At 36.6% G+C, this 16,042-nt stretch overlaps 1 protein-coding gene across 4 annotated transcripts; it reads right to left on the reverse strand.

The window, feature by feature from the left end:
- Positions 1-910: 910 nt before the first annotated feature.
- LOC127410910 (cell growth regulator with EF hand domain protein 1-like) lies at positions 911-14,164 on the reverse strand. Of its 4 annotated transcripts, none has more exons than XM_051646157.1 (7): positions 13,960-14,164; positions 13,554-13,665; positions 11,870-11,929; positions 11,357-11,430; positions 10,352-10,476; positions 8,022-10,264; positions 911-6,444 (listed from the first exon to the last, which is right to left on the reverse strand). In XM_051646157.1, the coding sequence occupies exons 1-6, from the start codon at positions 14,054-14,056 to the stop codon at positions 9,998-10,000; spliced, it is 735 nt and encodes a 244-aa protein (XP_051502117.1). In that variant the 5' UTR covers positions 14,057-14,164; the 3' UTR covers positions 911-6,444; positions 8,022-9,997. The 4 variants fall into 4 exon arrangements, with proteins under 4 accessions (XP_051502117.1, XP_051502116.1, XP_051502115.1 ...); XM_051646156.1 differs by having other exon boundaries at positions 911-6,447; XM_051646155.1 differs by having other exon boundaries at positions 8,018-10,264.
- Between the last annotated feature and the right edge of the window lie 1,878 nt (positions 14,165-16,042).

Here is a 16,042-nt window from a genome sequence, read left to right on the forward strand (position 1 = left end):
AATTAAAATAATAAATCAAACTCAAAGCCATCAGTGAACCAAGCATAATAAAGTTGTATTCCATCAAACATTTACCAAACATAAGAAATACAAATTGCAATTACCTGGTATTGAGAAAAAACTACATGCAAACAACGAAGCATGGGAGATCCGATTTACAGATTGCCAGAGCTTCTCTGCCATCCTTAAGTACCAAACGATTCCACTGTTATTTCAGATGTGCGTGTTTGATGTTATTTAGGATTTGGTTTCCAATTTAGGGAGTTGCAAGTCGAACTTCTGAGTAGGTTGTTTGTTTACAAAGAACAATGTTTACAAGTCTCTGTGTGAGACTTGGGAGGGGCATGCCCTGGATAGACTACTGTATTTTATTAAGTCCTTAAATCTTGTGATTTGACTGAGACCGTTTTACCAGTTGCACTGAGACCTCTTGAATGATACCAAACATGTATGATCAGAAAACCTTTTACATTACAGAACAGAATAAGGCATAACTTTAGTTTTTAGTGTCCTTAAAGTGACCTACAGTGAGAGGGAGCAGATGTGAGTGTGATTTGTGTTTTATGGTCCCCAATCAGTGGGGTGTGTTTTCTCAGGTGGAGATGCTGCTCTGTGTGTTTTATGACGTGGGTTCTCGCAGAGTTCTTTCACTTTCCCGGAAGTGATGCAGATCACTTGTGACACTTACACTATCAAAGTTAATATTTGTTTATATTTTCGCGGGAGTTTGGCGTGAGCTTCTGCTGACGGTGCGTCCATCACAGCGCTTAAAGCCGGACAGCAGCTGCTCTTGTTGACAGTCTGGTGCGGCTCAGTGACGCTCGGAGTTCATCTGAAAGACTCAAACCAGTGGCTGGTGGTTTTCAAAAGAGGGGAGGCACAGATGTTGGTTTTTAAAAAAAAAAAAAAAAAAAAGTGTACTCCTATATTTTTCTATTTTAGTGTCATTTTAACTTATTTCTAGTTTCGCAACTTCAATATGAAGTTTATGGAGTAAATTTCCCGCCTAAAGTATTGCGGTCGCAGATCAAAAAATAATAAATGTGAAAAAACAAATATATAGCAAAAAACAATATCGAAAGCAAAATAATCAATTGCAAACAAAATGATGCTTTCCTTGGAGATTTTTATTTATTATTATTATTATTATTATTATTATTTTATTTTATTTATTTTTTTGCTCTTAAATGTTTTGCACACTTGCTGTGTTTATCTTTGCTCATGTTTCCAAGTTCTTCACTTGTGCTTCCAGATTTTGCAGGTAGAGTTTTATGCTAAACAGGGCAGGGTTTGGTGTCCCCATTGGTCCAGTCTGACAGCTATTCTCTAGCCCTGGGGTCTTTAACCATTTTCAGGCCAAGGACCCCTTGGTATGTTGAAAGACATAGCATGGACCCCCGTTTCATATTGTCTGCAAACTGAGTGTTGCATTTTATGCCTATAAAAACATGTATGGTACCATATTATTGCATGTACTTATTAGATGTTCACATTGCAAAGCCAATAAAATAATCATTAAGTATACCAGAGGTCTGCAACCTTTTTGACCTGAAGTGCTATTTTTAATTTTCCTTTTTAATCGCTGTGCTACAACCCCTAAAAAATAAAAATATATAGACAAACAGAAAGACAGACTGTCCATGCAGAATAAACTTTTATAAGGTTACTGATAGGCCTATACCTGGTGTCTTATGTTAGTGGTCAATTTTATACATGCATTAGGAAACTTTTGTAATGAGGACAAAATAACTATGCACCTTTTGCTGATTTGGCAGTCACCATCGGTGTAGCCTATGGCAGCTTGATAATCTCAATGGTAACTATTTAGACATAGTACATAAACAGTACTGTGCAAGTTTTAGGCACTTGTGAAAAATGTTGCATAGTGAGGATGTCTTCATAAATAATGCCATAGTTTTCATTTATCACTTAATGTCATACAAAGTCCAGTAAACACAAAAAAAAGCTAAATCAATATTTGGTGTATCCACGTTTGCCTTTAAAACGGCACCAATACTCCTAGGTACACCTGGGCACAGTTTTTCTTGGTTGTTGGCAGATAGGATGTTCCAAGCTTCTTGGAGAATTCACCACAGTTCTATCAATTTAGGCTGTCACAATTGCTGTCTCATGTAATCTCTGACATGATGTTCAGTGGGGGGCTCTGTGGGGGTCATGACATCTGTTGTAGGGCTCCCTGTTCTTCTATTCTAATCTTTTCTATTTGCAAAAGTAATGTTTTAGAGTCTAAAATGTATTTTTCCATATTGACACACTAAAGCTGAAGATATAAATAACCATCTTAAGACAAATATTTTTGTGACACATCTTGGTACCTAAAATTTTGCAAGGTACTGTATATAAATATACACGCAGTAAATGGGGACCAAGGCTGTCGGTCCCTAATATTCTGTCTCGCATATCCTTTTGTATTTAACAGAAGTAAATCATATGAGATTTGAACATGAGATTAGATTAGTTTCAACTATATAATTGTGCAGAGAACATGTACAGAGCCAGTGAAATACAGTAGCATCCAAACAGAAGTGCAAATAGCAAAATGTATTTAAATTAAAGTGCAAGTGTTGTGAATGGCAGGTAACTATAACAAAGCAAAATAATGTAAAAATACAGAACCCAGAGTTGGTCAGGTAGGTCAAAAATTTGAGGCACGATTAATGGGTAAAAAGGAGGTATAAAACATGGCCAACTGAGTAGATGACATTAATATTGCTAATTATCCCTTAATTTTAAGTCTTCAGTTTTACCATAGCATTTTTTTTTTTTTTAGGTTAGTAAGATTTTAAGAGAACATGTCTCTAAAATAAGTGACTTAAAGGTAAGTCTGTTGACTCAAGATATTTATAAATCAGAACCAGAAAGAGCTTTAATGCCAAGCATCCATCCACATACAAGGATTTTTTTTTTTTTTTTTTGGTGACAAGCTTCCAGTGCACAAACAATACAACAAGACAGAGATAATAATTATAATACAAAATAGAATAAATAAGTATATATAGAAATACACAATAAATATACATAGTATGTACAAATACAAATATGTTATACAGTGCAAGGGAATGTAATGCAAAAGTGGTAGTATATGTTAAATAATATAACGGACTAGGTTGTGTATTGCACACTCACTGTTCATGAGATGGATAGCCTGAGGGACAAAAAAAACTGTTCTTTTGCCTGATGGTTCTGGTGCTCTGTATCGTCAGCCAGAAGGCAACAGTTCAAAAAGGTAGTGTGCTGGGACAGGATCAGAATGAGCTTTATTGCCAAGTGTGCTCGTATACACTATTTTTATTTTTTTTTTTTTTGGCGATAGGTGAAACAAGCAAGTGCAAACAGAACATAAAACAAGGTAAGAGTATAAATAATAGGACATATAACATAGAATGACAGATGTACACGAGCAAGTGTTAATGTATATGCAAGATAGGGGTATGTACATTTATTGAATTAAATATGCGTGAATGAGATTACATTAGGTGTTTACATTATTGCACTATGGGGGAGTCCTGAGGCAGTTTAAATGTGGAAAATAGCCTGTCCTTGTGCCTGGATGTCCTGGCGCTTGGTGCTCTGTAGCGCTGGCCAGAGGGCAACAGTTCAAAGAGGGAGTGGGCAAAATCATCAAAATTGCAAACAAACTAATGTTTTCCTTGGTTACATTACTCTGTTTTTTACGCTCTCTCTCTCTCTCTGACATTTTTTGCTCTTGTTTAAACTTTTTGCACACTTGCTGTGTTTTTCTTTGCTCATGTTTCTAAGTTCATCACTTGTGCTTCCAGATTTTGACTGGCAGCTATTCTCTAGCCAATCAATCAAAGTGGGGAGTTGACGTTACTCCAGTGCGACTCTGGCTTACGCTGACATATAACATATAATGCCGTGTGTACATGTACAAGTGGTAATATACATTGTATGGACAAAAGTATTGGGACACCTACACATTACACCTACAGGAGCTTTTATGACATTCCATTCTAAATCCATAGGCATTAATATCGTGTTGGTTACACCTTTGCAGCTATAACAGCTTCCACTCTTCAGGGAAGGCTTTCTACAAGATTTTGGAGAGTGTCTATTGGAATTTATGTCCATACTGCCAGAAGAGCAATTGTGAGATGTTGGACGAGAAGGCCTGGCTCGCAATCTCCGTTCTAGTTCATCCCAAAGGTGTTCGACAGGGTTGAGGTCAGGGCTCTGTGTGGGCCAGTCAAGTTCTTCCACACCAAACTCATCCAACCATGCCTTTATGGACCTTGTTTTGTGCACTGGGGCACAGTCATGCTGGAACAGAAAAGGGCCTTCCCCAAACTGTTTCCACAAAGTTGGAAGCATAGAATTTTCCAAAATGTCTTAAGCTGAGACATTAACATTTCCCTTCAGTGGAACTAAGGGACCTAGGCCAACCCCAGAAAAACAACCCCATAGCATTATCCCTTCTCCACCAAACATTACAGTTGGCACAATGCAGTCAGGCAGGAAACGTTCTCCTGGCATTCGCCAAACCCAGACTCGTCCATCAGACTGCCAGATAGAGAAGCATGATTCATCACTCCACAGAACACGTTTCCACTGCTCCAGAGTCCAGTGGCGGCATGCTTTACACCACTCCATCCGATGCTTGGCATTGTGCTTGGTGATGTAAGGCTTACATACAGCTGCTCGACCATGGAAACCCATGCCATGAAGCTCCCGGTGCACAGTTTTTGTACTGATGTTAATGCCAGAGGAGGTTTGGAACTCTGCAGTTATTGAGTCAGCAGAGCATTGGTGACTCTTACGCACTATGCACCTCAGCACTCGGCGACCCCGCTCTGTAACTTTACGTGGTCTGCCACTTCATGGCTGAGTTGCTGCGGTTCCTAAAGGCTTCCACTTTGCAATAATATCACTTACAGTTGATCGTGGAATATCTAGGAGGGAAGAAATTTCACGAACTGACTTGTTGCAACGGTGGCATCCTATTACAGTACCATGCTCTAATTCAGTGAGCTCTTTAGAACGACCTAAATGTTTGTAAAGGCAGACTGCATTGCTAGGTGCTTGATTTTATACACCTTTGGCAATGGGACTGAGTGAAACACCTGAATTCAATGATTAAGGGGTGTGGCCCAATACTTTTGTCCATATAGTGTATGTGCAAGGTAGGGGTATGTACAGTTACTGAATTAAATATGAGTGAATTTGCATATGTACATGACATTTATACATTACTGCACTATGGGAGTCCTGAAGGCAGTTTAATTGTTCATGTACCGAAAATAATGAATGATTACACATAACATGTCTATGTATTGAAAGGATAACATTAAACAAAGTAACAAGACTAAACGATTTCCATCTCTTTGTGATGCCAAGCAGAAAGCACCATTTCTCCAGTATCCTCCCAATTCTTTGATCCTCCTGAACCTCACAGCCATATACCAATATGTGGTATGCACATTGTTTACATAATATTTCTCATCAGTGACATTGGACTTGTCTGCCAGAACACTCACATAAAAGTGCTAAAGAATGCAAAATACAATGTCTTTGAAATGTAATGTCTTTTGAAACATTACTTCACTGAAGAAAGACAGTGAGATTGTACAATTTGATTTGGTGTTGTCTTGTGTCTTTATAATACCAGCTTCTAAACCTGACACAGCATGCAACAGGTGTTTGGATCAAACATGCAACATTAAGAATCAATGTTTTGATGACACAAACAGATATTTCTCATGATGTAGAAAGAAGTTAAGTTTAGAAACTTAGTAAAGATTAAAACAGCAGACTGACTGATGCCTAAAACATCAAATGACACAGCCAAGTGTCATTTTAGCTATAAAGCTAATGCCATGTAACATAAAAGTGCTGTAATCAGGATTTTCACTTCTAAAATGAGCTATTTTCAACTTAGATAATTTGATGTGACACAGTTCTTAGTTTAAATGAGACAAACATTGAACCACAGTGAGGTTTTCTCCGTTGTCTTAACAATTTTCATCTGTTCACATTTGAGCACAGCAGTAAGCCAGAGTCGCACTGGAGTCACGTCAACTCCCAGTTTTGATTGATTGGCTAGAGAATAGCTGTCAGTCTAGAACTCATGGACCAATGAGGACACCAAACCCAGCCCTGTTTTGCATGAAACTCTACCTGCAAAATCTGGGAGTTCTTCACCACCTGAATTGTCTCCCCTTTTCTCCCCAATTTGGTATGACCAATTCCCAATGCGCTCTAGGTCCTCGTGGTGGCATAGTGACTTGTCTCAGTCCAGGTGGTGGAGGACGAATCTCGGTTGCCTCTGCATCTGAGACCGTCAATCCACGCATCTTATCACATGGCTTGTTGAGCACGTACCGTGGAGTCTTCAATGTGCCAGAATTTCAGCCAATCAGAGATGAGGTGGTACATTTTGATTGGCTGGCTAGATCACAGATCAAACTGCTAATCAAAACAGAAGGAAGAGGAGAAGGGGATAGTTTATTTTCAAGAAAGGAAATGTGTAACACTCTGACCACATGAAAGCAGTTCTTTTATTGACTTAACTTTTTATTTAACCTTAATGAAATATGTGTTAGTCTGTACACTGCCAATAGGCTTACTAGCTAGATAACTATCAGTCTAGCTCTCTTAGTTTGGTCTATATTAGTAGTTGGTTCTCTTGACTAGTATTTGGTTATCCAGGTTTCCAAGTTACACTTACGTTGCTACTAGCTTGGCCATGTTAGCTACCACCTTCATCTGAAATTATATTAATTTAATCTCTCTCTTGTGTAAAACTACATTGTAAAATGTAATAGTGTAGTTTTTGGGGAACTTAATTTGACTTCTGTCTATCCCACAGGATATTCTGAGAGATCAGTTTATTAAAATAAATGTGACCAGATTACAGTCTACCATGGATCAGCATCCACTGAACCTTCTTCTTTTTGTTATTAGTACATGAAATACTATTTTCTGTAATAAACATGTAATTTTGTCCACCTTCTTTAGTGTGTCCTCTCCCATTTTTCGTCAGCTGTGTGTATTATAAATATTAGGAATATGATAAATATTACCTGAATTAACATATTCTTTTCTTGATAGTAAATGAGAAAAGCTGTTTATGTTTGCATTTCAAAGCTGTGGGGTATCTTGAAATGTTTAATATTCAGTTTATGTATTCTACCACAACCCTTATGGCAAAACTGATTAATGAGAAGAAACGGAAGAAAATGAAAAGAGGCTAATTATGTCTCCTGTCATAGTTTGGGGTAAATTACATGTACAGTGTATTGAAACCCAATTGTTTGAGACTGCAAAATGTTTTTAAAAATAGAAAGAAATCCCCATTAGCATTGCATGAACCCAGGCTACTATATTTTGTAAAACTTACATTACAGTAAATGAAGCCTGAAACTTTTGGGGCCTGAAAACGCAAACTTTTGAAAAACGGTTTCAAAGTGCAAGTTTTTGAAAACGATGCCATTATCGTCTCCGTGTAAACATACAAAAACGCGAATCTGTGAAAACGATGACGTCATGCGCACGCGTATTACGTGTTATATAAAGAATGATGGATTGATAGGCATCAATTTGATTTGTATAATTATCAATATGTGGTGTCTGTGCAAATAACAATAATCAACAATTTATTCATTTGGAGTGTTTTGTATGGAGTGTGAACATTGTACAGTAGGCAGAACCTGCAATTTGAAAATCTTGAAATTAATGTATGGATTCAGATGGGAAAAATGTATTTGTATTTTAAATGTTATTTATTTACTTAATTTTATTTGATGTACCTTTACCCTGCAATTCATTCGCCCACCGCTTATGTATATAGCCTATAGACAGAGGTGTGATGTACAGTATTCAATGATATGCTTAGAATATGAAAACATGAGTCAGTGAAAATGCATGTTAGATCCAGTGTACACAAGACCTCTTTCTCCATCAGAAGATATCCATATATCAGAGTTCTGTCGGATAACCAAAACCAGTAAACAGCAACAGCTTATGTTAACTTACTCACCTACCAGCGCAAGAGTCCGCAGGGGTTATACAGAAGAAGGCAGGAGACGAAGTGATGGTAAAAATGAGCAGAGTTTATTGAATAATCTTGAGAGTTCAGTCTATAGGCATGTGCGTGAGTACTTCAAAACAACGCGCGAGACTACAATGGCGGAATACAGGACTGTGTTTGTGCTGCTCAAGATTTTGAGTTTATTGATGCTTCTCCAGCAAAGTGTAGATTTACTGCATCACTACTACGACCAGCGATCGCCATCTTCATTGTTTGTATTCACCGCTGTGGCGCGTAGTGTTTCTTTACAAAGTGACATCGCCAACTACTGGCCTGGCATGCATAATACAGCATTTTTAGTCGTTTTCGCGGATCCGTGTGAATGGGGATCGTTTTGAAAACGTTGTCGTCTGTACGCGGAACTTTTCAAAAACGCAAAGGAAAAACTTTTTCCGTTTTTAGTACATCGTTGTCGTGTAAACGTACCCTTAGTTCCAAACGCACGGAGAGCGCATACAAGGAGAGAATGAGTGAGATCTTGCACACACAAACATATTATTAATCTTTGCAAGAAGATACATTGCTTTACAAAACTGAGTTTAAGCGTGGCCAAAATAACTTTTTTTAATATCATCATGTGCGGGCAAAACATTTTTGTGTGCTCAGAATATAAATATGCACTCACAGAACAATATTGTGCGCTCAAAATATAATTTTGCACGCTAAAAATAAAATTTTGAGCGCGCAGAATTTTGGCATGTATACTGTATAAATCCATAGTTATAGAAGAGACTGTGAAGTCTATCCCTCTCAGCCTCGTTGTCATTCCCATTAAAAATCAAAGATGGCGCTTGCGTAAATAAGTTCGAACAGAATTTAATAATCGCGAGAGTCCTACTTGTTGGGGACTGTTTAACCATTATCAACATAAAAAAAAACTTTTTAATTTATTTATTTATTCACAAGCTCCATATAAGGGCACCACATTTGTCTTTAAAACAACCCTCCTGGATAAAACATGCATTCTTAAAAAAGCAACACATAGGCCAAAATGATGCATTGCACATGGTGTTGATTTGTAAAATAATGTCACTTCATAAGTGAAAAGAAATGGAAGCAAAATTCGTGTCTGAAATTGAGGATCAGTGTCTCTTTGAGAAAAAAAAAAGACAAATATCTTTGCTTATAACTATTCTAACTAGCTGTGCATTTTTCACCAGCTGTTTGGCAACACAAAATTATTTTTAAGAAATCAGAGGCATCCAAATCTTCTGTTGCACCCAAGTCAGAAAAATGTACTTTGTAAAAATCGATCTTTGTAACAGCAGATCAAAAGTATACACTCCACCTCTAATTTTGGCTGTTTCATTCCAAGGAATTTTAACCCAAGAAAACAGTTGGGCATAGAAACATTATGCACTAATTTAGGTACAAAACAGTAAGAATGGATCTTGGCTATTACTTTTTTACTTGTCTTAATTTTTTTTTTGTTTTGTTTTTTTTTTTTTTTGCATTAAAATACAAGCTTTTCTGGGTTTGCATAGTTTGAATAACACATAAGATAAATAGAATAAAAACAAAGTAAATTAGAGTTTTGTACAGTTTGGTGAACTCTAATAATTAAATCATTAACACATGCTTTTGGACTCAAAATCTTTAGTACCTGGAAATACATTATGCTTCAGTCAAAAATTATATGCAGCAAGTGAAACTGAATAGGAGACTGACAAGCTTTGAGGTTTCCAAAGTATGGCTGATTTGTCTCTAAAGTTGCTCATGCTTAATTTGACATTACATCTCTAGGTCACTTTAATGGACTAGCATGTTCTCCTATTCCTGTTGACCATCTTGGAGCTCCTGCTCTTCTAAAGGCTGTAGACTGCCCTGCTCTTCTTAATTTTAATCTGGTATCTGGTTCTAATCTGATGGCTCCTCAGCCTGTTTTTGTTCTTCTTGAGCTGGATTTGTCTCATTATGATCTTCAGCAGGTTATAGTTGTTTCTGTCCAGGCTCTTGGAGGTTGTCTTTGACCTCTGCCACTTGCTGGTGTGTTTCAGCATCTCCACCCTCTGTTTTTGTATCTGTTTGCTCCTGTTTTAAATTGTCCTCCACCAGCTCAGCTGGTGCGTCAGGGGGCACAATGTTGTTTTCTTGCTGATGGTCCTGCGTGGATGATGACAGCAGCTCTGAGGGAGCCAGTAATCCATCCTGGTTCAGATCCTCAGTTTGTAACAGGTAATCCACCAAAGACACTACCTACAATGTAGAAAAGCTCAAGTCAAAACAGAATTTAAAAGCTCTTTTAATGTTGTAAATTTGTTTCCAACAGTTCCAAACTCTCACAGAATCTGTTGACTTTGGCATTAATGCATGATGAGACAGGAAATCTGTTAGAAGCTGCATCAATTCAAGGCCATCCATCTGCCCACTTCTATCATAGTCATACAAGGAGAAGAGGAAGAACACCTCTGTGACAAGGAGAAGAAAACAAATCAGTGGACGATTTGCATGATTTTATTTTACATAATCTGCCTTACGAAACCTGATAAACAGCACGTAGCCGCAGCCACATTTACCTCCACATGGTAATTAATCTACAGTATATGGAATGGAAACCAAAGTGTAGCTATAAATGAAATAGATTGTGTTAATAAATGTTTAGAGTGCATTTTCAGCATATTTTCTAATGGATTCAGTGCACTGTGAGTGGCAAAAATAGGCTCAGCTGCGAAACTTTTCCTATGCAGCACCACGCTGTTAACATTTGCTGTTTAAATACTGTAACCTGTTGATATGGGGGCCAAAATAAATACACGTTGTAACGAGTGCGGTGTAAACCAGGTCTACCATATACCAGACAGCTGAGATTAGGCAATATGTACTGGTTTTACATTTACTGTATAACTACTGATATATTAAGTACTACTTTGTAATATAAAGTAGAAAATAACAAACATGTACAGTACTGAAATTGTGTTTCATGCAAGTGCACAAAATGAAAAAGAAGCACTCAGGAGTAGGGGTGGGTAAAAATATTGTTTTTCCGATTAATCATGATCTTCATTTGAACGATCTCGATATCGAGGTGTGTGCACTTGCATACACTGGATAAGCCAGTAAGAATGGCGGTAAAGGTGTTTACATGCAATGTGAAATCAGGGTAATGGGCAAAAATCTACACGTGTCGATCGGTTTACTCTTAAGCCATTTATGACCTTACACAGATAAAGGAAAGCCATTTAATGCATTTATATGACCACACACATTGTCTGTTTAGTAAGCATTATCGGTGTAAAAACGTGCATGTTAATGTGCTCATTGTTAATGATTAACTACTGTATTATTAACCTTGTTCCCTTGTTTTAAGCTCCAGATTGGCCTGCCCCTCCTTCAGGTTGCTCTTGATGTAGCTTTGCAAGAGCCTGTCATTCAGAATCAAAGATCAGCATCCACTTTTGTTCAGTCTTATTTGATTACAGTATTTATTGAGAAAAAGAGCAAGGATTCAAAGTGCTGAGCGACTCAGTTCTGGTGTTGAAACATTTTAAATGAGAAAAACGTGCAACTGAACCAACTGCCTATCATTTTCATTTATCTATTAGATGAAGTATTAGAAGTTCTATCTATTAGATGAAGGCAATAAGAACAATGACAACACAAACACACATTCTGTCACCTTTTTTAGGCATAATTTGTTCAAGCAGTGAGCGTGTAATCGTGTCAGCTGGAGAATTCTCAGTTATCTAGAGTTATAAAGGACTTTGAACCTTGAGGCAACTACGCAATATATCAGGTGCACTATTGCACCTCAAGACTGGGGAAGTGCACTTTAGCTTTATTCAAAATAAAAGAAGTGATAACCTGTGGTTGTCTTCACTGGACCCAAAAGGATTGGCAAGGTCTGTTGGGAGAATGCCATCACTAGAAAAAGACACCAAAGCAAACATCACAAAAAAGGGACAAATTTACTTTTCACATTTAGAAAAAATGTTGCACAAATGTTGTTTTACTTTACATATCAATCCTATACACAACCTGCATCCACTATGGTAAATCTAATTTACATTCATCCAATTTTGTAAAGCAATGCAGCTTGGAATGTAGTCAGACAAGACACTCCTTGAGTAAATCTGTATACCCATATTATCAGCTGTTAGCACTATTATGAAATATATCTAATTCTGAGGCTAAATGATGTTCGTGATTAACCATTCACTGACACTAAATCTGTTCTACTCTAGCAATGGCCTTGATAAGTATAGTATAATATAGTATAGTATAGTATAGTATAATAGTACAGTATAGACCAGAACAGTATAGTATAGAATAGAACAGTATAGTATAGCATAGTATAGTATAGAACAGTATAGTATAGAATAGTATAGAACAGTATAGTATAGAATAGAACAGTACAGAATAGTATAAAACAGTACTGTATAGAATTGTACAGTATAGTATAGAATAGAACAGTATAGAATAGTACAGTATAGTATAGAACAGTATAGTATAGAATAGAACAGTACAGACTAGTATGGAATAGTATAAAACAGTACAGTATAGAATTGTACAGTATAGTATAGAACAGTATAGTATAGAATAGAACAGTACAGTGTAGTATGGAATAGTATAAAACAGTACCGTATAAAATTGTACAGTATAGTATAGAATAGTATACAATAGAACAGTATAGTATAGCATAGTATAGTATAGAACAGTATAGAATAGTATAGAACAGTATAGAATAGTACAGTATAGTATAGAATAGTATACAATAGAACAGTATAGTATAGCATAGTATAGTATAGTATAGAACAGTATAGTATAGAATAGTATAGAACAGTATAGTATAGAATAGAACAGTACAGTATAGTATGGAATAGTATAAAACAGTACTGTATAGAATTGTATAGTATAGAATAGAACAGTATAGCATAGTATAGAATAGTACAGTATAGTATAGAATAGAACAGTACAGGCTAGTATGGAATAGTATAAAACAGTACAGTATAGAATTGTACAGTATAGTATAGAACAGTATAGTATAGAATAGAACAGTACAGTGTAGTATGGAATAGTATAAAACAGTACCGTATAAAATTGTACAGTATAGTATAGAATAGTATAAAATAGAACAGTATAGTATAGAACAGTATAGTATAGTATAGAACAGTATAGTATAGAATAGAACAGTACAGTGTAGTATGGAATAGTACAGTATAGTATAGAATAGTACAGTATAGTATAGAATAATATAGAACAGTGTAGAATAGTACAGTACCGTATACAATTGTACAGTACAGTATAGTATAGAACAGTATAGTATAGAATAGAACAGTATAGAACAGTACAGTGTAGTATGGAATAGTACAGTACCGTATAGAATTGTACAGTACAGTATAGTATAGAACAGTACAGTGTAGTATGGAATAGTACAGTATAGTATAGAGCAGTATAGAATAGTACAGTACCGTATAGAATTGTACATTACAGTATAGTATACAACAGTACAATAGAGTAGTGTAGTGTAGTGTAAATTGCGGCCTACCTGGAGGTTTTCTGTACTTGTGGAGCACACATACCCAGTGAAGGAAGGATGAGCAAGAACAGAAGTCTTGCTATGATCATGTTAACTACTCCGTTGGGTTTCTTTGGCTCACCTGTCAAAAAACTTCCCTCTCAATATGCATTTGTTGTGTGGAATAACTCAAGAATGATAAAGCAACTAAATATGCTGTTTGAATCAAGTAACAAAAGTATGTTTAGCTTCGGACCTATAGATAATGACAGTTGACCCTACATCATACTGTACATTGCGACAGTGGAAGCATGTGTTCTCTTTCTAATCACTGCATAAAAGAAAGCTATATTTACTATAATGCTAAATATAATGAAGTTTTAAACTCGTACATGATGATTTTGGGAAATGAATAATATGTGAACTGCAGCTATACCTCGTTCTGCAGCAGTAAGCAGTCGCTCCATGATGCAGCGGTGTTCAGCGAGACCCACTCCGGCTGATGAATGCGGCAAAACACCGTGTGTTTTCATCGTTACAGTGTACACGTGGATTCCGTGGAGATGTCGTGGACCGAATAATTAAAAAAAAAAAAATCAGCTCCTCCTAAAACACTATTCCGCCTTCCATCAGCTATCATCATCGCCACGTAGATGGCGCTGACACTGCATTTGCAACATACAATTCACTTACACGGACCGCCTCTTACATTATATCCTATCATTGACTGAATGTTTGCAATTTGCCAATGACCTCCGCAAGTAAAGGCGGTAAGACATTTATTAAAGGGGATTTATTCTTATCGTACGTTTTTAACACGAGAGAACCAACAACCACACAGCAGAATAAAAGAAGAAAAAACGTGCTATTTTCCCTCACATAAAGAATAAAGCGTGTAGGCTAATGCACACATGTTTTATACAATCCAACTGCCGAGATACCCGTTTCTTCTTTATTTATTTAATATTATGATTCAAGGATTATTACCTTGGCTTGAATCATAATATCCACTAACTCATACAGCCAGCCCTGTGAGAAGCGTGAGATGAGAGTGCAGTCAGACAGGACACCCCTTTGAAATTGTTGTCCATATTTTGCATAGTTTGTCCTAAGGTGGCATACATCTATTTGTTCTCCTGGAGATGTTGGCTCAATAAGACTCCCTCAACAAGTATAATAATAATAATAATAACACATTTTCATTTTTGACGTTTGAAAATGGTTGTTATATTCATCATAGTTATAGGGTTAATGTAGCTTGACATAGTTTTGCCACAAGGTGGCATTCAGGCAATTTGAGCAAAGAAGAGTGCACACAAGCCAGGTGCTACCATCAACTGAATCGTTTTGTTTACAAATCCTTCGAATTTATTCAGTTTATTTGCTGGTGTGTGGGAAACAATCACATATGACAGGACAGTTAAATAAGATGTGAAAGGGTGTATTGCAGTACAGAGTCATTTAAGAGCTGCACGTGGGGTGCAAGGTCTGGCAGGCCATCAACTTTGAGAAAAAAAAATAAAAAATTATATATAGGCTTGAATATGTGGCCCCCACAGCTGTCAGTTTATACAAGGCCCCCTCAATAGGGCCCCGTGACTATGAGGGCCCCAGCCCACTTTATAGGACCTTTTTGCCTTCCTGTTTCTAATTTAAAAACTTTTCAGCCACTCTTTAAAAATTTGAAATTTCTGACTATTATTTCATACTTTAGGCTTTATAGGGTTAAGCTTTATTCTTTGTATAAAAAGTGCTGTCGAACAAAATCATTTATTATACTATTCATTGCTATAATTGCATTTCTCCCCAATATTACCAAAAAACTATTTTAAATAAAAAAAATAACTAGGCTTAGGTTGTTGGGAAAAAGAAGATATTGATATTTTATTTTGTGTGGTACAAAAGTACTGACCTAGAAATGTAAAGTTTGTCGAGACAAACCATAAAGTTGGTTTAATAAAACCTTGTCTGAAAGTTTAAAGTAGTTTTAAATGCTTGAAATTATAAATTTTAACAGGTCTTACAGTAAGAGAAAGAAAGAAAGAAAGAAAGAAAGAGAAAGAAGAGAGCATCTTAAAGCAGATTAAAGGGCTTGTGTGTAAGTTTTGACCTCTGAAGTTTGAAATCATGAACAATCAAAAACAGACTCTTAGATCTTTTAAAAATTCTGTTAATATAATCTACTCTAAAGAGTAAGTCTAAGAGCTTACATGATGCCTTCACAGGACTTTTCGATGGGAGAATAATAATGGTAGCCAAGCTGTAGAGTCATGGCAAACAGAATTTACAATAAAATGACCAAATGACCACTATTTATGAGCCCCACACCTTTCAGCCCTTCGAAGCTCTCACAATGAAGGGTAAAGTCTTTAAAGGAAATGGGGAATAGGGATGATCACTTCTGAATGGAACACACCCCATCATTCAGATGAGTTAGAAAATATATAGCAGCGCGAGCCAGAACTGCCTGAACTCTTTGCCAAGTTTCACCAAACCCATATGTACATGCTGTAATCCCC

Source organism: Myxocyprinus asiaticus, chromosome 20 (genome assembly GCF_019703515.2).
Source record: "Myxocyprinus asiaticus isolate MX2 ecotype Aquarium Trade chromosome 20, UBuf_Myxa_2, whole genome shotgun sequence".
In the NCBI taxonomy this organism is placed as follows: domain Eukaryota; kingdom Metazoa; phylum Chordata; class Actinopteri; order Cypriniformes; family Catostomidae; genus Myxocyprinus; species Myxocyprinus asiaticus.

Bases quoted from the DNA above. Each gene is read 5' to 3' on its own strand.
- LOC127410910 (XM_051646157.1), bottom strand. From the start codon at position 14,056: ATGAAAACACACGGTGTTTTGCCGCATTCATCAGCCGGAGTGGGTCTC. The intron at 10,477-11,356 runs GTTAATAATACA...TCCTTGTCACAG, and splicing joins GCTTAAAACAAGGGAACAAG to AGGTGTTCTTCCTCTTCTCC. The intron at 10,265-10,351 runs GTGAGAGTTTGG...TCTACATTGTAG, and splicing joins TGCCAAAGTCAACAGATTCT to GTAGTGTCTTTGGTGGATTA.